Consider the following 24083-nt stretch of genomic DNA (forward strand, 5'->3'; position numbering starts at 1 on the left):
CCATCGCCCAATCAGTAGAAAGTTAGCAATAGCGATCGCCCAATCAGTGGAAGAGATTAGCTGTTTCTGTGGTTATTTACCTGCCCTCGTCACAAAGTACTTAGTGCCATTATTACGGTCTGCACACTATTATGTAGCCACTACAGGAGGGTTCACATTATGCAGATGAGCTCCAGATGCAGCTATTTGAGGCTGGGGTTAAGAGGGCGTGATGAATTGTTATGAACCGTTGTGAAGTGTTATTAAGCGTTATGAATCGTCTCCTCCCCAGACCCCACAGCCGCGGCCACCACCATCCCCACGGCGGAAGATCGCTCGTCGTGTGACAACACTCCCTTCGGCTGCTGTCCCGACAGCAAGACGGCCTCCAGCAGCCCTGAGGGAGCCAATTGCCCCCGTAAGTAACCCCAAAACCTCCCTCCTCTTCCCCCCTCCTCCCGCTCCCTTCCCCAACCTCCCCACCCCCCTTCTTCAACTCCGTAAGGAGGCACACATTTTGAATATGAAACAATATGCTCATATTGAATCTGGAGCTGCGTTGCTTCGTTCTCGCCACGCAAACGGCAACGTAAATAGTCACTACTGTCCATGAGGTGCATTATGTCAAACCACATTTGCAGCACGCCACATCACGAATGATGAAACGCATCGTGAACATCATTGCATGTCGGCTGTGGCAAGGCGCTAATGATGATGTCACACCCACCCATCACCGATCGATCGATAGCTCATTCAGCCAAGCTGTTACCAATAATAGAGCGTCTCGCGCCTTAATCAATATGCCGGACCTATTTCTCCTCCCGGGGTAGGCCTGTCACCCAGATATCACAGTCATTAGGATGGAAATGACAAGTCTGTGGCGACCAGCCAGGTGCAATATCTGTCAGCGGAGCGTCTCGCTGTATTTTCCTCCTGTATTGACAAAGTGTCAGTGATCTCTCTGAGAGGAGCTAACCGCTAGTCGCTAACGCCTATCGTCTGAAGCCTTAGATGACAGCGTTTATCGGGCGGTATGAAGTTATCAGAAGGTGTGGAGAAATTGTAGTGGTGTACCGATGGACATAGTGATTGTGTTTTTGTTCCGTTAACCGTACGAATCCCCACAGTACACCCCAAAAAATGTTATGCATCCGCGTAGTCGCAAGATTTGATCCGGGGTAGATTTGATCCGGGGTAGATTTGATCCGGGGTAGATTTGACCCGGGGTAGGTTTGATCCGGGGTAGATTTGACCCGGGGTAGATTTGACCCGGGGTAGATTTGACCCGGGGCAGATTTGATCCGGGGTAGATTTGATCCGGGGTTGCCACATCATTTAACCATCTGAAAAGTGTAGTACTGTATGTTATGCTAAGTTTTATATATTTGAATGAAGAAGTCATGTGCATGATTTCCCATGTAATACTACACTTCCAATGCAATTTGCGAGTTAAACTCCGACGAGGCCTTGTAAGTTTCACAGTTCAAAGTGATCTGATAGTCATCCCTCTCTTCGTCCGTCACGGATCCTGCTCGCCTGATGTTTGTCTTCTAGATCCGATCTATCTCTCTCCTCCCGTCTTTTTCCTCCTTCCCATCCAAACCTCCCCCATTTTCTCCTTGTCGATAGCCGCCCCGTTAGAATTGAACTGATGTCCGACCAAAACAAGTCCTTATCATTGTTATCATGCAATTTTAACCAGCCTCTGTCAGTCACCGGTTTGGCGACATTAGGAGACAATTATGGCTATCTGTCACGATAATCATACAAGTGCTCTTCCCTTTTTCCCAGGCAAACTCCGAGCAAGGCACCATGATTGATTTGGGCAATTTGTTCAGCGAGCCACAGCATGAAACCTCAGCATCAGTGTCTCCCCCTTTCCTTCTCTCCTCCTTTCTGCTTTATTATACTCTTCTCTTTCACGTTGACTTCAGTGTCGCTGGCACTGTGTTGGCGGAGCAGAAGCGAGAGGCCATAGGGGGTTGATGGGTTTTGAACAGGGAATGGGGATGTTTAAGGGCAAATGGGGGAATGTCTTTGCCAAAGCCAGGGACTTTGAACAGTTTCTTCATTTTAACTATGTGTGTTGTCTGTCTAACTGATCTTTCTCTACTCAGTCCTCCGTGCCTCTGCCAACTTTTGGGACGAGTCTCGGTCTGGTAAACTCCAGTCCATTCCTCCACCCCTTCCACTTCTCCTCCTCCTCTTCCCTTCTTCTTTCACTCCTCCATATCCCACAATCCACACTTTCCACTTTCACCGCGGCCAGTCACAGGCTCCACCCCAACTCCCTACAGCCCCACCCACCCAACCAACCAACCAACCAATCAACAACGACCACACTAACCCTCCTTCCCACATATGCACACACACTCCATCACTAACCCCAGACTGGCACTACCCCAAACGGTCACTGTCTGAAGCTGAGGGCGGGTGGTTGGATGCACCGCATGCCTCACAGGCACGGGAAGTAGTGTTTTTCTAACATGTGACACCATTTCCTGCCAGCCACCATGAGGTTCAGCGGCTTCCTGCACCTAGACCAGGTGGAGGGCCAGGAGGTCTTCTACACCCCTGAGATGGAGGATCCCAAGTCTGAGCTGTTTGGGGAGACGGCCAGGAGCATCGAGAGTGCTGTGAGTAACAGCATTAGGAGAACTAGGAGCCATAGATGGGCTACATTCAGTGGTTCATCGTCAGTCTGTGGAGAAAGTGTACTTTGTCAAAGCGAGGGCTGTGCTCATGCATGTATGCTACTCGCCTCCAACAGCCACGCCAGCTGTTGAATTGGCATCACTGGCCCCCGCCGAGGCTTAATCTACCGCCTCACAACTCTGTGTGTCTGTGCATCGTACTCCTCGCAGGGGCCAGTTGTGGCATTAGATAGCGACACAATGCCCCCTCTAGCCCTCTGTGTGTGTCTGGTAGAGACTGTGTGTGTGTGTCTGGTAGAGACTGTGTGTGGATATCACCTAAGGTGAAAACTAGAGAGGGGGAGATGTGGCCATGTGTCTGGGTCAGTGTGCCGGTGGGGGGATTTTGAGAGGCCTGGCTTGTGTATGGGCACACACACGCACACACACTGAATGTAGACACAGATTGGCTTTGCCACACTGCCTGCAGTTCCATCCTCCACACAGCAGGGGCCCCCATGTGCAATAATTCCAGCATGCTATTATGGATAATGGAATACAGTTTGAAAAGAAGTGGAGTGGGAGTGTTGTCTCTCACCCCCCTACGAGCAATGTTGAGTGAACAGAGGAGGAAGAGAACAGCAGAACTAAGTGTACGCTTCAAGATCATTTGAAGTGTGGTTTAGCAACGATAAGCACTGATTCAAATTAGGTCAGGCACTTGGTACAGTACCTTATGTCTCCCTTAAGGTATCAACTTGAGTCGGTTGAGTGAGATAAATTATGAATGTTATTCTCTGTTTAGTAGGGAAGCGTGAATCCATGTGGATTGTGTACCGTTGAGCTAATTCCTTCCTGACAATGATTTAGACCTCGTTTGGGCACCGAAAGCACGGACACACACATACAGTGTGAATCGGAAGCTAAACCAATCAGCAGCCAGCGTGCATCATGCTTACCTGACATTTACAACTGTCTCTGAAAAAGAACATGTTCATGTAATTATTCCCCAGCTCCAGTTAAATGTCAATTTGTGCACCCAGACTAGGCCCAATGGGGTTCTACACAGTTGTAGACCTATCCACTGACATAGGTGCATCCCAAATGGCACCCTACTCTCTATATAGTGCATTACTTTTGACCAGGGCCCATAGGCCTCTGGCCAAAAGTAGTGCTCTGTGTAGGGAATAGAGCCCCATTTGGGATGGAGATATAGTCTTCCCCATCCTTCTGGAGAATGAGTTCACTGCACTCAAATTGAACGAGCCACTGCACAGAGCTCATTGATCATTGCTGGTTATTTATTAGGCACAAAAAGGAACAAACGCCCTGAACAGACTACCTGACTACCAATAAGAAATGCTTGATATAGTTCTCCTTTGTAAAATGTATTGCTTTGGTGTGTACTAATCAATGTGTGTTTCTATCTCCCTGGATCAGCTGAACGAGTTGTTCCGGAAGTCAGAGGTGCAGAAGGACTTCATGAGTGTCCGCGTCCGCAGCCTGGCTCCCAGCAACTCCATCTTGGCCTTCGTCGAGGCCCACTTTGACTCAGGTAACACAGAACAGGACAGTTTTGGGAGAATTTATGGTAAAAAGAAGAGTTGGGTTCAGTGGTCGAAGGTGCATAAAGGAATTCAGATATGACGTCATCGTTTCAGCACTATTCATTCATCTTTTCTACCACTATTGGTTCTTAAACTAAGGCACATGGCATGGTTCAATGTGCCAATAAATCTGCACAATCAACTTTTAATTTGTTCTATTTTTATTGCTGCCGTCTTGGAGCTAAAATTGGGATGATGTATACTGTGCTAATGCGCATACAAAAATAATAACGGAGATCACTGTACAATACAGCAAGCTTTGCAAATGAGGCGTTTGTGGTAAGTACATGGGGCCGCCATCATAATACACCTGGAAACTTCAAATCAAACATTTTCTGTAAGAAAGTATTGAGGAAAATTCCTTTTGGAATTTCAGTTTACTTCCTGAATTGACTGAATTCAAATGGAATTGACCCCAACCGTGATAAAAACACACTTGTTTACTGTATGGCAAATGTACTGTTATGGCTAATGGTACACGTTCTTTAAAAAGGCCTGTTTCGAAATCCCTTTTTCAATAATCACATAGTATGCCATCATATATAATGTTAGTGACACTTTTGTTACTGGGTAGGCTGCGGTCTTTATGGAAAGTGTCAAAATGATCATTTCCCCTCAATAGTTATTTTTCCTTTGATACCAAATGAATCTCTCCCTCACTAACATAATTGCTACGCGTTACAACAACACTGAAAGTCATTACATTTTACAAAGCACCTTGGCATTGTAATTTTAAACCTTGGCTTTGTAATTTTAAACCTTGGCTTTGTAATTTTCCTTTTTCTTTTATTCGGAGGGGGATATATTTGTTATTGTCAGAGCCAAAAGGGACAAAACTAACAAAACGACATCAACAACAACCAAATCCTCAGAGTGAGCTTGTGGCATTGTATATTTGGAGCTGGCTTCATTTCAGCCCCCCCCCCAGAGTACTGTTAGTGAGTACTGTTTTTACCAGATTTTATCAGATACAAATCTCGCCCTCCTCTTCTCTTTTTACGGGCTTCGCTCAGCGTCTTTTACATTCGCACAGGAGACGCTGCCATAAAGGCGCTCTGCTCTGGCCAGTTAAAACAGCCATCTGTGGAAAACATTATGAGAACGATTAATCTGAACCTCAGTGGAACCTTGTTGGACGGTTGGAGGACAACTGATCCCCTGGGTGTGTTGTTGTATCATAGCGACCTCGATCGCTCTCTTATAAATTCACTGTTATGAGCTAAGGAGAGGGGAGTTCATTTTCTATGTTTTAGGATATTGCTCTGCCTGCTTGTTCAGTCTTTCTCAAACCTTTCCTCTGGGACGAGACGTTTCACAGTTCTGTTTTAGCCTCACTTGATTCAATAATTAAGGGCTTGATGATTAGTTGACAAATTGAATCAGGTGTGCGATAGATTAAATACATGGGAGCACATAGAATAGCTGTCCTGGTTGAGTCTTGTTGTGAACGGCTTTGTCGCCCATGTTGTGCCACAGAGACCAGGTACACAGTGGAGGACATCGAGGGAGCCCTTCTCAAGCAGCTGAAGGCAGCCAAGGAGACGGCCATCATGGTGAAGAAGCCAGAGGAGGAGAACATTCGCTTCACCAACTACGGTAGGACAAGCACCTGCAGGATTGGCTTGCATTTTTTTACTGTAATTGCAAATATGAAGTGGTATAAGGAGATGAAATGTATAAAAAATATTCAATAAAATGAAGGCATGATTCGACGTTTTTTGGTCGTTGAATTTGCTGTCTCTCTGAATGTCTCTCTCTCTCCATCAGGCCTCTCCTCCCTCCCCTACTTCACCACAACCACCACTACCACAGCCACCACCCCCACTGCCAGCCCCTCCCCCTTCATCACAAGCCGTCCCCCGGGCACCACCCGCCGCCCTTACACCAGCCGCCGGACCACCACCGCCCCCTCGCCAGTGACCACCCCGGCCCCCACTACTACCATCACCCCCCTCCACAGGACCAGGCCCGTGCCCCACCACACCAAGGCCCAGCGGCCCTGCGACTCCCACCCCTGCCGCCACGGGGGCACCTGCGAGGACGACGGTGCCGACTTCACCTGCATCTGCCCCGCCGGGAGAGGTGGCGCCGTCTGCGAGAAACGTGAGTGTGGAACCCCCCTCCTTCCTTCCTTTGACCCACGCACAGACACACCCGCAGACACAGACACACACACACACACACACATACAGACACACACCCTAGGTAGTTTCTCTTCAGAGTTTGGGTCAGTGCCATTAATGATCTTTGAAAAAGAATTGGAATGAAATGCATAAAGTTCAACACAATCCCATAAGAGAACATTAGGTTCCTATTGATGTCCTGAACTGACAGTGCTGAGCTAGAACTGACCCCCTACCATGCATTAAAGACAAAACCCAAATCCATACAGCTTATATTAGATTCCAATCTATTTGACTCAATAGACATCCAGCATCTACCAAAGTCCCTACACCCGCTATCTAAATAACCAATGAGGTTAGCGACCACTGAGCACTTTACCAATCAACGCTAAAGTAAACTCATATCAAATCAGCGTCTGCTGCGCCGAGCCACAAAATCAAGCTTGGAGTGCCGTCGGAGCACTCTGAGCTTTTTCCCTTCGTTTCTCCCCTTTGGTGGTCTCTGATAAGGAACCACCTCACACAGCTGCATCTTAACATAATTGACCCTAATTTCTTTGATAGGGATTAGTTGGTAGAAATCAGTGTGTGTTTGAGTCGGAGTGTGTGTGATTGGCTAAGTGACGGCTGCGGCACAACACCGTAGCCTCCCTTGGATCAATCAAATCATTAGATGAGAGGATTTCATCAACCACCATTCTCCCGAGACGGAGAGAGGTGGCTCAGGAGTCTGTTGAGTTTGGCAAAAAGGATGATAATGATGATATAATAGCGCGTGTGTGTGTGTGTGTGTGTGTGTTACAAAAGTCTGATTATAAAGTCGTAAATACGTCATCATGCTGTCTTTTCCTACCTGACGATACAAACCAGCACACATTCTGTTAGTCACGGGTTCTCTCCTTCCGTCTGTTTGTTGGGCCAGAATAGCTGAACCAGGCTCTTGTCTCCAACTGTTTAACGTGTACCGACCATAGAGTTGGAAAGTGGGCCCACCCCTTATCTTTGCCATTGTCGCTTCTGCCACAGGCTTTGTGGTTAGCGTGTTTACCTCTATCCAACTCTATGGTACGAACATTACACCTTATTCAGTATGTGACACCCTCCCATCGCCCCTGTTTTTTTAGTGATCAAGTACTTCATTCCGTCGTTCGGGGGTAAGTCCTACCTGGCCTTTGACACCATGAAGGCTTACCACACGGTCCGCATCGCCATGGAATTCAGGGCCGCCGAGATGACGGGCATCCTCCTCTTCAACGGCCAGGACGGCAAGAAGGACTTCCTGTCTCTCACCCTGGTCAACGGCAAGGTGGAGCTCAAGTGAGTGGACGGGAGGAGGGGATGAAACTGAAAGTAATAAACCAGGAAGAGGTTCAGTTAACAGGGATGTGAAAACAGTGAGCTGTAGATGGACCCAGAACGACATAAGCTTGGTTTTGTCACACACATGCACACACTCTCTCTATTCACACGTGTATTAATACATGAATCTCTCTCTCTCTATTCACACGTGTATTAATACATGAATCTCTCTCTCTCTATTCACACGTGTATTAATACATGAATCTCTCTCTCTCTATTCACACGTGTATTAATACATGAATCTCTCTCTCTCTATTCACACGTGTATTAATACATGAATCTCTCTCTCTCTATTCACACGTGTATTAATACATGAATCTCTCTCTCTCTATTCACACATGTATTAATACATGAATCTCTCTCTCTATTCACACGTGTATTAATACATGAATCTCTCTCTCTCTATTCACACATGTATTAATACATGATTCTCTCTCTCTCTATTCACACGTGTATTAATACATGAATCTCTCTCTCTCTATTCACACACGTGTATTAATACATTAATCTCTCTCTCTCTATTCACACACGTGTATTAATACATGAATCTCTCTCTCTCTATTTACACATGTGTATTAATACATGAATCTCTCTCTCTCTATTCACACACGTGTATTAATACATGAATCTCTCTCTCTCTCTATTTACACATGTGTATTAATACATGAATCTCTCTCTCTCTATTTACACATGTGTATTAATACATGAATCTCTCTCTCTATTCACACATGTGTATTAATACATGAATCTCTCTCTCTATTCACACGTGTTTTAATACATGAATCTCTCTCTCTCTATTCACACATGTGTATTAATACATGAATCTCTCTCTCTCTATTCACACATGTGTATTAATACATGAATCTCTCTCTCTATTTACACATGTGTATTAATACATGAATCTCTCTCTATTCACACGTGTGTATTAATACATGAATCTCTCTCTCTCTCTATTTACACATGTGTATTAATACATGAATCTCTCTCTCTCTATGCACACATGTGTATTAATACATGAATCTCTCTCTCTCTCTATGCACACATGTGTATTAATACATGAATCTCTCTCTCTCTCTTCACACGTCTCTTGGCAACTGTAAATCAAATCCTTCTTGAAATAAAAGAGACTAGAACATGATGTTAATGTCAATGAGTATCGAGCTCTAAGGATCACAGTGACTTGCTTATTAAAAAAATTAAGTAAAGAAATATAACACCATACATTCTCAACCAAGTTAGCTTTAGGTACAAATATGACAGTTAATCAGGTGTGTCTGTGCACCCATGAATCTCTAAACTGTTGCCTTTCTCCAGGTCTACCTTTGTATGCATTATGGGTTTCCCATATCCAGTTTCCCATATCAACATTAAGCCTATTCCTGGACTAAAAAGCACTTTTTTCATTGCAGATTATCCATTGAGCATATACACTGAGTGTACAAAACTCTTTCCATGACACAGACTAACCAGGTGAATCCAGGTGAAGGCTATGATCCCTTATTGATGTCATCTGTTAAATCCACTTCAATCAGTGTAGATGAAGGGGTGGAGACGAGTTAAAAAAATATTTTTAAGCCTTGAGACAATTGAGACATAGATTGTGGAATGTGTGCCGTTCAGAGGGTGAATGGGCAAGACAAAATATTTAAGTGCCTTTGAACGGAGTATGGTAGTAGGTGCCAGGCGCACCGGTTTGTGTCAAGAACAGCATGGGCCAGCATCTCTGTCCAACACTTTCGACACCTTGTAGAGGAGGGGGGGCGTGCAACTCAATATTAGGAAGGTGTTCTTAATGTAAAGTACACTGTGTATAAAGCTAATGGTTTGCTTCCCACCCTCAGGTTCAACACAGGTTCGGGCACAGGCACCTTGGTCAGCAAGGTCCAGGTTAAGCAGGGTCGCTGGCACCAGCTGGTAGTGACAAGGAACCGGCGCAACGCCATGCTGAGCGTGGACAATGAGACCCACATCGACGGCGCCAGCCCCCCCGGCACCGACGGCCTCAACCTGGACACACACCTGTTCATCGGAGGGGTGCCCGAAGACATGATGACAGAGTAAGGCCTGACTTGAAGCATATACATGAGTAAATGTTATGTATGTATGGTTATATATTATTATACCATGGCATTGTTGAATACTTGTTTGTTATTGGCTTAAAGGGTATTCTAGGGCATGCATTATTTCCCTATAAAGCACGGTATATCGGCACAGGAGAATTCAATGCCGATAATGAATTCTTACATGTTTTGTTTGAGCTGCTTTTTAAAGCAAAAGTCGAATTGAAACATTATTAGTGTTGCTGAATTTGAACGTCATAATAGCATGCTAAGACTGTCTGGTTAGCTAAACTAGCAAGTCTGATTGATTACCACGGCAACTACTGTAGCTATATAGTAAACTTCCTAGCTACTTCAGTGGATGTTGAACACATTTCCTCCAGCAAATGGAACACATTTCTAGTGGCAAATGTGTTCAATTATAGCCATGGTATGATAATCAACTCAGGGCTCTATGCGTTCTCTGGAAAATAATGCAACTCTGTGGAAGGTTAGTTCCACTCCGCTAGCTCATCGTGGAACACATCTTCCACGTCGTTAATTATTTTCCATAGAATATATAGCCCCTCACTGATTATCCCTTTATGTATTTGGAGAAAAGATGATTAATGGAGAAATAAGATTTTAGTTGTTGAGTTATATGAAAACCGTTACGTCAGGAACTCTCCTGTACTCACATAGTGGTTTATTGAGAAGCCCATACAATGAGCAGTATATGTTTGTTTGTTTTTTCTGTCGAGCACCTGTCTGTATTTTTCCTGTTTTTCACTGAGTTAAATAACTGTCGGATGGTTGCCATTCACACACACTCTCTCCCCCTGCCTCCCCCTCCCTGCCTCCCCCTGCCTCTCCCTGCCTCCCCCTCCCCCTGCCTCCCCCTGCCTCCCCCTCCCTCTCCCTGCCTCCATCCACAGTGTGAAGGAGAGAACCTCCATCGGTACGGGTCTGGTGGGCTGTGTGCGCATGCTGGATGTCAACAACCTGGTGTACAACCTGCAGGAGAAGAGTGGCAACGTGCTGTACGGCACCGGCGTGGGCGAGTGCGGCAACAACCCGTGCCAGCCTAACCCTTGCAAGAATGGCGCTCCATGCCAGGTCAAGGAGGCCGAGATGTTCCACTGCAAGTGCATCAACGGCTACTCCGGTGAGCCAAAAAAAAATTGTTTCTAACAACGGACCTCCAGTTCACCTATATATCTGGGGTCAAATATAATTTGTTTTCTTTTAAATACTTTAGCTGCTCTAGATTGAGCTTGCCGGCTGGCAAAATGGAACCAATAACAACGGAATAGTCCCCAAAGTACAATCCTCGCCCATCTTGCTTGCACTCCGGTCAGGCTCAAACAAGCGCTCAAAAGTATACGAAAGAAAGCCAATACTATTTCAACCCATGTCTAGGGAATTCCCCGCAGCCAGGTTCTAGCTATTATGTCTTGTATAAGACTTTTAGGTGTGATGCAGTACAGAAACATTAAAGACTATAACCAAATCCCCTCGCCTGGTCTTAGCCCCCTCTCGCCTCTTTTAGAGTGGTCACAGTCCGCTAGGTCTAAGCTAAGTGTTGTTAAATGGTACTAGCCACCCTCCAGGCCTAGTGAAGCATGGCCCCTATAGCTTTTAAATTATGCTGCTGCTCTCTGCCTCCAGCAGCACACTCCACACACACACAGACTAGGAACCAGTTTGAGAGGAGAAATAAGGGAGCTTTGTGGCTTAATGATTAGCCTATTTATGAACTTGGTAATGCTAAGACTGGGTATGTATGCAAAGAGGGAAAGACGAGAGGTAGAGAGAGTGTGTGTGAGAGGTAGAGTAACAGAGATGGGGGAGATAGAAATGGATATAGATAGTGTAATAGATGGCTATGGGAGAGAGCCTTTCTTCAGAACTGTGGGAGGGGTTCATTACAGCATTCTCCTCGCCTCAGGCGGCTCTGGCGGCTCTGGCTTCGGAAATAATGATGGCTGAATTGGGATGTGTCCTGGCTTGTGTAGGGCAAAGCCATTTCAGCGATCCGGGAGCCATTCAAGCCACCTCTCCCACATCCAGGAACTAAGGCTACATAAGCATAGCAGAAAGGCAGCAAAGGATGCTTGGGTCTTTCCTTAATCTGCACTTTTAATATTTCTAAATCCTATTAGAAAATGACCTCTTTTACTGAGGAAATCCATCATCATCCTCTTCTCACACGGAATGGAGGCAAAATGGTCTGAAAAGATTGGGTTGTATTTATTAGGGCATACCATAGTAAAGCGTTTCATAATGGGAAATGAAAAAGAGCGTTTCTTATTGGATAAGTTCAGGTAGTTTCAGTCCATTTCTTCACTTTGGTGCCTAATGAATACAACCCTGGTTTTTATAAAAGAAGGTGGTTTGAAGATTCTCTGGTTTGAGTTCTAATTTGAGGTTGGGTTTTTTTCTGGTGATGGCGAACTCCAGGTCCGACGTGCGCCGACACCCACAACCCGTGCGAGCCCAACAGATGCCACCCCTCGTCCCAGTGCCAGGTGCAGCCGGAGGGAGGGTACAAGTGCGAGTGTCCTATGGGTCGCGAGGGACGCCACTGCGAGAAAGGTACTGCCACCATCTTTAAAATAAGTATAACCTAGCGTGTGCATGAGTATATCTGATTTTACATTTTAATGTCATATCAGCCCTACCTGAACAACAAACATTTTATTTCATAAAGGAAACACCAGAAGCGGAAAACAACAACATTTGCTTATGATAACACAACCTTTGGTACAGCACATCAATTCGATTATCTGTTCTCTATTCATCAGTTCTCCAGCGCTGCATGCTAGCATGGCCCCCCTCGCATATCATCCTGCTTCAGTGTTCCGGTCAGGATTCACGGTGGAAAATCGACCCAAATTTCCCTCTTTCCCCCCCAGTCTCTTTTTCTCTCCGTGTCGTGACGCTCCGTCTCTCCATCCTGCTTCCTGAGGGATATCAAATGCAGAGAGACGGGCCACCGCCTCCAGGGTCTCCGGTGCACAGCGGAGCGCCGCAATTGGCCAGTCGGGCTGTTAGCGCAATCGTTTCGGTTTCGGTTGTTTGCGAGCTTTACCATAGCCGTTCTCCGTCCTCTCTCCCGCCCACAGGTGTTGTGTTGAAATGCGTTCGCCTCTACTTCGCTCCACGGGGAAGCAGGTTGAAGCACTGGGCCGCAGCTTGGGAGGAGATCCTAACACACCGGAGCTGCGTTTGAAGTTTAGCAATAGCGCTTTCAGCGATTATGTTTGCAACAGTTTTTTTGGCTCTCTTTTTCCCCCCACCACATCCACCAAATTCTCAGATGTTTTCAGAATATAAAAGATTGAAAAGACTGAATGAAGAATGAAGTTTGGTGTTCAAAAGTGAAGTCTATTTATTCGTACTTAGACACACAGGCATAGACAAATATGCTCGCTCATACATTCACACACACGCACACAAAGACACATACTCCAAGCCCCACTGGGTCACAACTCCCAGTTAGCAGGTGATTAAAATAAATTGGGGGGAACTGAAAATCACTGTGAGGGGAAGAGCGTCTCACGCGCTGAGGGCTTCGATGAAATCAATGAGATGACTAATGGCATCAATTCTCTGCCTGTGGTGATTAATGAAGAAGTCACTCAGCCTGAGTGTCTGGCCAACACAGGTTTTGGATCAGATAAGAAGGCCTCTTTCAGCGGCTTATGTTAAGGGCTGTGCTGAGAACAGTTAAAGGGATACTTCGAGATTTTGGCACTGAAGCCCTTTATCTACTTCCCCTAAGTCCAACGAACTCGTGGATACCATTTTTATGTCTCTGTGTCCAGAATGAAGGAAGTTAGAGGTAGCATGCTAGTAGATACCCATAGACTTCCAGGCATTGCTCTAATGCTATTTAGCATTGGCTCGCGAAACTACCTCTAGCTTTCTTCGTACTGGACACAGACATAAAAATGTATCCTTTAAAGAAAGGATCCCTCAGATCAGATATGAAAAAAAATATTAGGCAGCGAATGCTTTAAAGGCTGTACTGGGAACATTTAAAGACAGGTGGTGTGGCCAACGGCCTACTCAAGGGAAGCCCTGGGTAGACATCGTTGTATTGATAAGTATAAGAGTGCTCCTCCCTAGTATTTGTCTGCAGACCACCATTCAACCACACAGAGCTGTTTTACTGGAACTCCATGTGAGATTCTCTGTTCAAACTGTCTATTGGTCTACTTTCCTTACGTCCCTTTACCTTGTCACTCACCAATCTTCCTTTTTTTTAACGAAAGAATGTGATTGTTTCATATGATTGTGGCTTGCTTTTTGTGTATTGTGTAGTTGATGAGTGTATAGTGTGCTTGTTGTTTGTTGATGTCTTAAAACTTCTTATGGCTTGAATCCCGTTAGCGGGATTGATATGACGACAGCCAGTGAAAGTGCACGAAGGCAAATTCAAAACAACAACAATCTCATAATTACAATTTCTCAAACATACAAGTATTATACACCATTTTAAAGATAAGATTCTCCTTAATCTAACCACAGTGTCCGATTTCGAAAAGGCTTTACGGTGAAAGCAAAACATTAGATTATGTTAGGACAGCACCTAAACAAGAAAAACCACACAGCCATTTTCCAAGCAAGGAGAGGCATCACAAAAACCAGAAAGTCAGCTAAAATGAATTACTAACCTTTGATGATCTTCATTAGATGACACTCCCAGAACTCAATGTTACAAAATACATGTATGTTTTGTTCGATAAAGTTCAGATTTATATCCATAAACCCCATTTTACATTGGTGCGTGATGGTCAGAAAATGTATTCCCACCAAAACTTCCGGTGAATGAGCACATCAATTTACACAAATACTCATCATAAACGTTGATAAAATTTACAACAGTTATTGAAAGAATTATAGATATACTACTCCTTAATGCAACCGCTGTGTCAGATTTTAAAATAGCTTTTCGGCGAAAGCACATTTTTCAATATTCTGAGTACAGAGCTCAACCATCAAAGCAAGCTATACAGATACCAGCAAAGTTCTGGAGTCAACTAAACTCAGAATTAGTATTATAAATCTTCCCTCACCTTTGCTGATCTTGGTCGGAATGCACTACCAGGACTCCTACTTCCACAAGAAATGTTATTTTTGTTTGAAATACTCCATATTTATGTCCAAATACATCTGTTTTATTTGTGCGTACAGATCACTATCCAAAGGCATAACGCGTGAGCGTAAAACAAGAGACAAAAAGTCAAATAGTTCCATTACCGTTCGTAGAAACATGTCAAACGATGTTTACAATCAATCCTTAGGGTCTTTTTAACATAAAACGGCGATAATATTCCAACCGGACAATAGCGTATTCATTACAGAAGCAAAAGAAGGAGCTGCGCGCCAAACGTGCCCGCGCAGTAAACAACTCACTGGTCCCAGGCAGTCCACTGATAGACTGAGCTCCTATTCTCTACCCAGTAACAGGAGACGCATGAAACAAGTTTCTAAAGGCTGTTGACAGCCAATGGAAGCCTTAGGAAGTGCAAAATGACCCCACAGACACTGTAGTTTGAATAGGGATTAGATAGAAGAACTACAACTCACTTCCTGGTTGGATTTTTTTCTCAGGTTTTTGCTTGCCATATGAGTTCTGTTATACTCACAGACATCATTCAAACAGTTTTAGAAACTTCAGAGTGTTTTCTATCCACATCTACTAATAATATGCATATCTTAGTTTCTGGGAGTGAGTAGGAGGCAGTTTCCTCTGGGCATGTCAGTCATCCAAGCGACTCAATACTGCCACCATCCATAAGAAGTTTAATACAGGGCTCATCTGCGAAAGAGACCGTGGTCTCACCATTAATAAAGGTTCAATAAAATACAACAAGGATCGGATGTCACGCACTTATCTGAGTACCTGGAAATTTTCTTGCGACGAAGCCTATGTAGTGTGTGTGTGTGTGTGTGTGTGTAGCTCAAGGAACTGAAATCCTTTCCCCCTCCACTCTGTAAACTGGCTAAGTTCCAAGGTAGCTCTTTCCTTATTATGACAGCCGGTTTGACAGTTTTTCTGCAGCGGTGCTCCTATTCTCCTCTCCTCTGTGAGCGTTGTTAGTCGTCTCCTGCGCAATGGCTAATTAGCTTTCTCATCTCCGTCTGCCTCCCTTCCCCACCCTGACTCAGCGAGCTAATCCTGCCTAATTACCAATGAAAAGAGCCTTGCAGCCCCAAACTGTGTGTCGCACACAGTCTGGGTGGATGAAGACTAGGCAATCCTTGTTATCTAAAACGGACCCCCTGGGTGGGTAACACTGAGTTCACCCAATGTCCCCCTGACTTGCTGCATAAGCCATATTATTGCCGTACACATGCATAGTGCTGTCGTAAGGATGACATAATGCCTGTTGTAATGCATTCCGTTTTCCCCCAAAAAAATGTTTCAGTGTCGGAGAAGAAAGGGGCCTACATGCCATTCTTTAGCGGAGACTCTTACCTGGAGCTGAAGGGATTGCACACCTACGGTCACGATCTCCAGTAAGTCAAACGCTTATTTTCACTACACAGACTCTACGAATTACATACACGACAGCATGTTCCACATGATCTACCGGAGTTGGTACTGAAGAGCTGTGAATTGATGTAGTTGCAGATAGATACTTTAAGCTGTGCCTTGGGCAGAACAGTCCTATGGTGGATAGAGTAGAATAGAATTAAATGGAACAGAACAGATAATCGTCCTCCATAGAAACAGAATTCTATAGAAATATAAAGTACTTCATTACATTTTGTATGTTGTCGTCTATGGTGGGAATCCTTGTCAGTCTTGTGTTGGTCACACAAGGGAACACACGAGTACAGTTACACTCACATAGAGGATGTACAGTGTCTTGAGAAGGTATTCACACCCCTTGACCTTTTACACATTTAATAAAATAACAGTAGCGAGGCTATATACTCTGTTCCGGTACAGAGTCAATGTGCGGGGGCAGTGGTTAGTCGAGGTAATTGAGGTAATATGTACAGTTGAAGTCAGAAATTTACATACACCTTAGCCAAATACATTTAAACTCAGTTTTTCACATTTCCTGACATTTAATCCCAGTAAAAATTCCCTGTCTTATGTCAGTTAGGATCACCACTTTATTTTAAGAATGTGAAATGTTAGAATAATAGTAGAGAGAATGATTTATTTCAGCTTTTTTCTTCTTTCATCACATTCCCAGTGGGTCAGAAGATTTACATACACTCAATTAGTATTTGGTAGCATTGCCTTTAAATTGTTTCACTTGGGTCAAATGTTTCGGGTAGCCTTCCACAAGCTTCCCACAATAAGTTCGGTGAATTTTGGCCCATTCCTCCTGACAGAGTTGGTGTAACTGAGTCAGGTTTGTAGGCCTCCTTGCTCGCACACGCTTTTTCAGTTCTGCCCACACATTTACTATGGGATTGAGGTCAGGGCTTTGTGATGGCCACTCCAATACCTTGACTTTGTTGTCCTTAAGCCATTTTGCCACAACTTTGGAAGTATGCTTGGGGTCATTGTCCATTTGGAAGACCCATTTGCGACCAAGCTTTAACTTCCTGACTGATGTCTTGAGATGTCTTGCTTCAATCTATCCACATAATTTTCCTGCCTCATAATGCTATCTATTTTATGAAGTGCACCAGTCCCTCCTGCAGCAAAGCACCCCAGAACATGATGCTGCCACCCCTGTGCTTCACGGTCGGGATGGTGTTCTTCGGCTAGAAAGCCCCTCCCTTCCCCCATAACGATGGTCATTATGGCCAAACAGTTCTATTTTTGTTTCATCAGACCAGAGGACATTTCTCCAATAAGTACGATCTTTGTCCCCATGTGCAGTTACAAACCGTATTTTGGCTTTCTTTATGGCGGTTTTGGAGCAGTGGCTTCTTCCTTGCTGAGTGGCCTTTCAGGTTATGTCGATATAGGACTCGTTTTACTGTGGATATAGATACTTTTGTACCTGTTTCCTCCAGAATCTTCACAAGGTCCTTTGATGTTGTTCCAGGATTGATTTGCACTTTTCGCACCAAAGTACGTTCATCTCTAGGAGACAGAATACGTCTCCTTCCTGAGTGGTATGACAGCTGCGTGGTCCCATGGTGTTTATACTTGCGTACTATTGTTTGTACAGATGAACGTGGTACTTTCAGGTGTTTGAAAATTGCTCCCAAGGATGAACCAGACTTGTGGAGGTCTACAATTATTTTTCTGAGGTCTTGGCTGATTTCTTTTGATTTTCCAATGATGTCAAGCAAAGAGGCACTGAGTTTGAAGGTAGGCCTTGAAATACATCCACAGGTACACCTCCAATTGACTCAAATGATGTCAATTAGCCTATCAGAACCTTCTAAAGCCATGACATTATTTTCTGGAATTTTCCAAGCTGTTTAAAGGCACAGTCAACTTAGCGTATGTACATTTCTGACCCACTGGAATTTTGATACAGTGAATTATAAGTGAAATAATCTGTCAACAATTGTTGGAAAAATGACTTGTCATGCACAAAGTAGATGTCCTAACTGACTTGCCAAAACTATAGTTTGTTGACAAGAAATTTGTGGAGTGGTTGTAAAACGAGTTTTAATGACTCCAACCTAAGTGTATGTATACTTCTGACTTCAACTGGACATGTAGGTAGAAGTAAAGTGACTATGCATGGATAATAAACAGAGAGTAGCAGCAGCGTCAAAATGGGGGGTGGGGACAATGCAAATAGTCCGGGTAGCTATTTGATTAACTGTTCAAGAGTCTTATGGCTTGGGGGTAGAAGCTGTTAAGAAGCCTTTTTGTCCTAGACTTGGCCCTCCGATACCGCTTGCCGTGCGGTAGCAGAGAGAACAGTCTATGACTAGGGTGGCTGGAGTCCATGGCAATAAGTTCAGGAGTAAAACATTGCTTAACAAGTCACACAATAAGATGAATGGACTCACTCTTTGTGCAATAACAGTGTTTAATATGATTTTTGAATGATTACCTCGTCTCTACACCACACACATACAATTATCTGAGGTCCGTCAGTCGAGCAGTGAATTTCAAACACAGATTCAACCACAAAGACCAGGGAGGTTTCCCAATGCCTCGCAAGAAGGTCACCTGGTAGATGGGTAAAAAAAAGCAGGCACTGAATATCCCTTTGAGCATGGTGAAGTTATTAATTACACTTTAGATGATGTATCAATGCACCCAGTCAATACAAAGATTCAGGCGTCCCTCTTAACTCAGTTGACAGAAAGGAAGGAAATGGTGACTTTAAAACAGTTACAGAGTTTAAAATGGCTGTGATAGGAGAAAACTGAGGATGGATCAACGACATTGTAGTTACTCCATAATACTTACCTGATTGACAGAGACTGTACAGAATACAAATATTCATGCAAAACATGCATCCTCTTTGCAACAAAGTACTAAAGTAATACTGCAAAAAAAAAGTTTTGTCCTGAATACAAAGTGTTATGTTTGGGGCAAATCCAATACAACACATTACTGAGTACCACTCTCCATATTTTCAATAATAGTGGTGGCTGCATCATGTTATGGGTATGCTTGTAATCGTTAAGGACTGGGGAGTTTTTCTGGATATAAAATAAACGGAATGGAGCTAAGCACAGGCAAAATCCTAGAGCAAAACCTGGTTCTGTCTGCTTTCCACCAGACACTGGGAGATTAATTCACCTTTCAGCAGGATAATAACCTGAAGCACAAGACCAAATCTACACTGGAGTTGCTTACCAAGAGGACAGTGAATGTTCCTGAGTGGCCGAGTTACAGTTTCGACTTAAATCTACTTGAAAATCTGTCAAGAATTGAAAATGGTTGTCTAGCAATGATCAACAACCAATTTGACAGAGCACAAATAATTTTAAATAATAATAGACAAATATTGTACAATCTGGGTGTGTAAAGCTCTTAGAGACTTACCCCGAAAGACTCACAGGTGTATAGATGCCAAAGGTGATTCTAACATGTATTGACTCAGGGGTGTGAATACTTATGTAAATTCGATTTTTCTGTATTTCATTTTCAATACATTTGCAGAAATTTCTAAAAACTAGTTTTCACTTTGTCATTATGGGGTATTCTGTGTTGATGGGTAAGATTATTATACTTTTTTTAATCCGTTTTGAATTCAGGCTGTAACACTACAAAATGTGGAAGAAGAAGAAGGGGTGTGAATACTTTCTGAAGGCACTGTAGTGTCACTTTGTGAAAATGTCAGATAGACAGAACATTTCACAGACAGACAAGCACCGTAGACCAGTGGTTAATACCAAGTCTGGCCTCCGTTCAGTGCGGTGTTTGTTTACTGTTGTTTGTCTTTTGTCTGGCGTTTGTTTAGTCGTGATGTTTGTGTTTTGTCTTTGCCTTGTTGTTTACCATTGTTGTTTGTGTTTTGTCTGCAGCCAAAAGGTCAGCATGACGGTGGTTCTCATGGCCAATGACTCCAACGGCATGATCTTCTACAGCGGCCAGAAGACGGACGGCAAAGGTGACTTCATCTCCCTCTCCCTCAACGACGGCATCCTGGAGTTCCGCTATGACCTGGGCAAGGGCCCCGCTGTCATCAGGTGGGCACTGCACTACAACCCCATAGTGACTCTAGTCTAGAACCCCACAGTAATTTTACTCTAGAACCCCATAGTGACTCTAGTCTAGAACCCCACAGTAATTTTACTCTAGAACCCCATAGTGACTCTAGTCTAGAATCCCATAGTACTCAAGTTTAAAATTGCTCAAGTTTAAAATTGTACTTGTGTGTGTTGTTTTGAGACGTCCCTAACCTCTTGACTCGTTTGTGTGTATTCCTCTCATGCAGGAGTAAAGATAAGATCAAGATGGGCGTGTGGAACACAGTGAACCTGGAGCGGGCCAATCGAAAGGGAGAGATTAACATCAACGGAAAGGACCCAGTCAGAGGAGAGTCGCCGGTGAGACAGACAGAGAGAGTTAGCATGCTAGGCTTATCAGACGTCTTTATGATTAGCCTAGCTATTAGCATGCAAGGCAAACTGGCTATGAGTATGCTATCATACAAGGCAATATGCAGCCTGCGCTACTGGGGAGGATGGGCTTGTGGTAATGGCTGGAGCGGAATTAGTAGAATGGTATCAAATACATCAAACGCATGGAAACCATTCCACTGTTTGATGCCATTCCATTTGCTCCATTGCAGCCATTGTTATGAGCCGTCCTCCCCTCAGCAGCCTCCTGTGATATGCCCTTATCAAAGGATGCGTTCATCTTAATGCACTGTATACTCCCAGAGTTCACTGTTGATGATACACCAGAGCTGACTCGGAAAAAACATTTCCCTAGTTGAGGACCTCGATAAGGGCATACACACTACCAGGATTGTGTTTGAAAACACATTCCACTGTCTTCTGACAGCTCGTCAAGGTGAGAAATGAGTTTGTTCGAGACGTAGAGGGCACGTTTGACAGTTCGTCTCTTATCTGGAAATGACTCCTCCCTTTTCTTTTTTTAAATCCTTTTTATCTGCCATATTTGACTCTGCTGAAATGCCAAAAACAGTAGTACAATCTTGTTCCTATTTGTTGCATTCACGAAAGATAACCTCTATGGCCCGAGTGGTATACACCCGTTAGTATGACTTAACTGATACCTTTGAGCTCCGAGTGAAGCGAAGACCTTCAATAGCGTTCTTTGGAGATACTGTATATAGATGGAAAGATGGAGAAAATAAATAATGATACCCAAGCAATAAACCAGATACATGAGCCTAAGTGAGAGAAATCTAATAGCTGGATGTGTCCGCAAGTCATCCAATTATATTAAACAGTGTAATTTGTGATTAGGAACATGTACACCCGCACGCATGTCAACTCCAAAGCCGCCTCATGCAAGATGCTCCGCTGTCTCCTTTTTGCTCTCTTTTTTCTTCCTGTTCTTCGTATGGTAATCATGTTTCACTCCAGCAACATGGGCAGAAAATCATATTAAAAGAGTAGAACAGGGAGAAGGGAAAAGAGAGGAAGGCTAGTGATGGAGGCGCTCAAGGCGAAGAGGCTCCATGCAGGATTTAGCTGGCAGCTAATTCTCTCCTACTCCTGCGTTTACAATGACGAGGGGAGCCAGGGTGTCCCGCTGCACTCCGAGAGCGTCTTTGATATAGATATCTTATATAAAGTCATTATACCTGGGATGGTAGTTTCAGTATTGCAGGATATCTTTAAACAGAACATTTTTGCCACAAATCCATGCATGCTTTCTCACACAAACAGAAAAAAAACACTGTTTGCAGCGGCTATATGGTGGATCTGAATTCTGTCTGAGCCACAGTGGTTCTAGATCAAGCTGCAACCTCCTTAATGTCAATTTCTCTTTCATTTATTTTGCGTGGCAGCCTTCTGACCTTCGGGCTTCACAGTTTGTGTTGTGCGGTTTTATGTTGTTTGGATGTGTGTGTGTGTGTTGCATGACTCTCCGCACACCGACATCCGTTGTTCGCTCTCTCTTCTGATAACCTTTTTTCCCTCCTTTTCTCTTACTGTGTGCTGTCTGGAAACTAAGAAATCACGGAAGGTAATAAGTCCCATCCACCTTAGACATATTTCATTTCTCCACTTTCAGCTTCAATTTCATTCGCCACTTCTCATTCCCATGCGCCACCATACGACAGTTATTAGACTATAGAACTGACAGGGGAAAAGGGTCTGTATTTAGTGCTACCATTTCATACACAGTACCGAAGTAGAGACATTTGTTAAAGAACTCGGTTTGGCTTTCACCTCAGTCCATCTGCTGCGTAGGCGGAGGGAGGGAGGAGGGGAGTCGGTTATCTTTCTGACCGCCATTGTTCCTCGCAACAATGAAACGTGTTCATTAGTCTCTGGTGGGCGGGGATTTCTCTCCTGTGCCGTGTAGCAGTCGAGAGCGAGAATAAAGTAAAGAGAGAGTGGGGTGCCAAGCCAAGCCAGGCTGTTCTTTTGTCATGTACTTTCTTTTACGAAAGAGAAACAAAACTCTCCATATCATGAAGTCACTCGATCATTCACTCACTCGATCACTCACTCGATCACTCACTCACTCGATCACTCACTCACTCACTCACTCACTCACTCACTCACTCACTCACTCACTCACTCACTCACTCACTCACTCACTCACTCACTCACTCACTCACTCACTCACTCACTCACTCACTCGTTCACTCATAACCGCACACAACAGCACTGACAACGTCCATTCTATTAGACTGGCCTGTTAGCAGCATCCAATTCACTCCTATTCAGAATCCAATAAGACCTTTTGAATTTGATAGAAACCATGTTATTTATATTTTTTTATAGAACTCAATATTAATGGATTGGATTTATATATCCATTTTTAAAATGCTTCAAGTTGTTTACGTTATAACGGGGAGAATCGCATGTCAACTTTAATCCTGAATCAAAATAGAGTTGATCCCAACTGTTACTCTTCACTTGCGCGTCCCCTTTAGCTAAAGTGTTAGGGATTATAGGAAACTGGGCCCATTTCGGCACTTTGTTATCCCCAGGCAGCCACAGGTGACCCATTCGACTGGGCTGGAGGCCTTGGCCCGGGTCTTCCTTTCTGTCAGAGCTCACTCCAGGCGCACCACACAGCAAAGCCCCACTGGCCTATACCCTCCACCCTCCAGCTCCCATCTCAAATAAAAGCAGGACCCCATGCCAGCTCTCTTCACACATAACCCATGTTTACTTGGCCCCTTTCATTATTTTTCCACCAATTACCTTGGCTTTTCCCTCTGGCAATTACTGCCCTACATAAACATAAAGATCCGTAATTCCTCCCTAAAAGTGGGCCTGTACTTCCTGCGCAGAAGGAATGCTGTCGTAATTGGAGGCAGCTCTCCTGCACCTTTCTGGATGGAGCAAGGGCCTGATTTCATGATCGTCTGTTGCGCAAATGAACGGCCAATTAAAGGCCGCGGCTCGCTCGGCGCCGGAAAGGTCGCCGGTATAATCAGCCATTCATTAGAGAGACTTTCATAAAGAAAACACCATCCATATCGTCTCTCCAGCTGCACCAGGCGACTCTCTTTGTAGCCCTTTTCTTGTGTTTTGTACTAGATAACGAATAATTGACTGTTCGGAGAGTGGCACATAAATCAATTATGTTTTGTAATATATCAAGTTTATTGATGTGGAAAAGGAAGTAGTCTAGTTATAGCGAATTGTCCTGCACTATATCAAGGCTGTTTAATTCCGGTCCTGGAGGGCCAAAGCACTTCTGGTTTTAGTTTCTACATGGTAGTTAATTGCACTGACCTGGTGTCCCAGGTCTGAGTCAGTCCCTGATTAGGAGAGGATGAAAACAAGAAG

At 44.2% G+C, this 24083-nt stretch overlaps 1 protein-coding gene across 7 annotated transcripts in view; it reads left to right on the top strand.

Annotated features, from left to right (window-relative positions):
* The window catches only part of agrn (agrin), a 258540-nt gene that overhangs the window by 220910 nt on the left and 13547 nt on the right, over nt 1-24083 (top strand). For 4 of the 7 annotated variants that reach the window (XM_014146124.2, XM_014146119.2, XM_014146122.2 and 1 more), the window contains 13 exons: nt 272-397; nt 2488-2615; nt 4053-4167; nt 5696-5815; nt 5987-6322; nt 7467-7659; nt 9543-9758; nt 10676-10905; nt 12201-12335; nt 16178-16268; nt 20160-20324; nt 20573-20684; nt 22288-22299. In XM_014146124.2, coding sequence (XP_014001599.1) covers nt 272-397; nt 2488-2615; nt 4053-4167; nt 5696-5815; nt 5987-6322; nt 7467-7659; nt 9543-9758; nt 10676-10905; nt 12201-12335; nt 16178-16268; nt 20160-20324; nt 20573-20684; nt 22288-22299 — 1979 coding nt within the window. The remainder of the gene's footprint in view (nt 1-271; nt 398-2487; nt 2616-4052; nt 4168-5695; nt 5816-5986; nt 6323-7466; nt 7660-9542; nt 9759-10675; nt 10906-12200; nt 12336-16177; nt 16269-20159; nt 20325-20572; nt 20685-22287; nt 22300-24083) is intronic. The other 3 variants (XM_014146121.2, XM_014146125.2, XM_014146126.2) reach the window with 1 other exon arrangement.

The sequence above is a fragment of the Salmo salar genome, chromosome ssa15 (genome assembly GCF_905237065.1).
Source record: "Salmo salar chromosome ssa15, Ssal_v3.1, whole genome shotgun sequence".
Classification (NCBI taxonomy): Eukaryota; Metazoa; Chordata; class Actinopteri; order Salmoniformes; family Salmonidae; genus Salmo; species Salmo salar.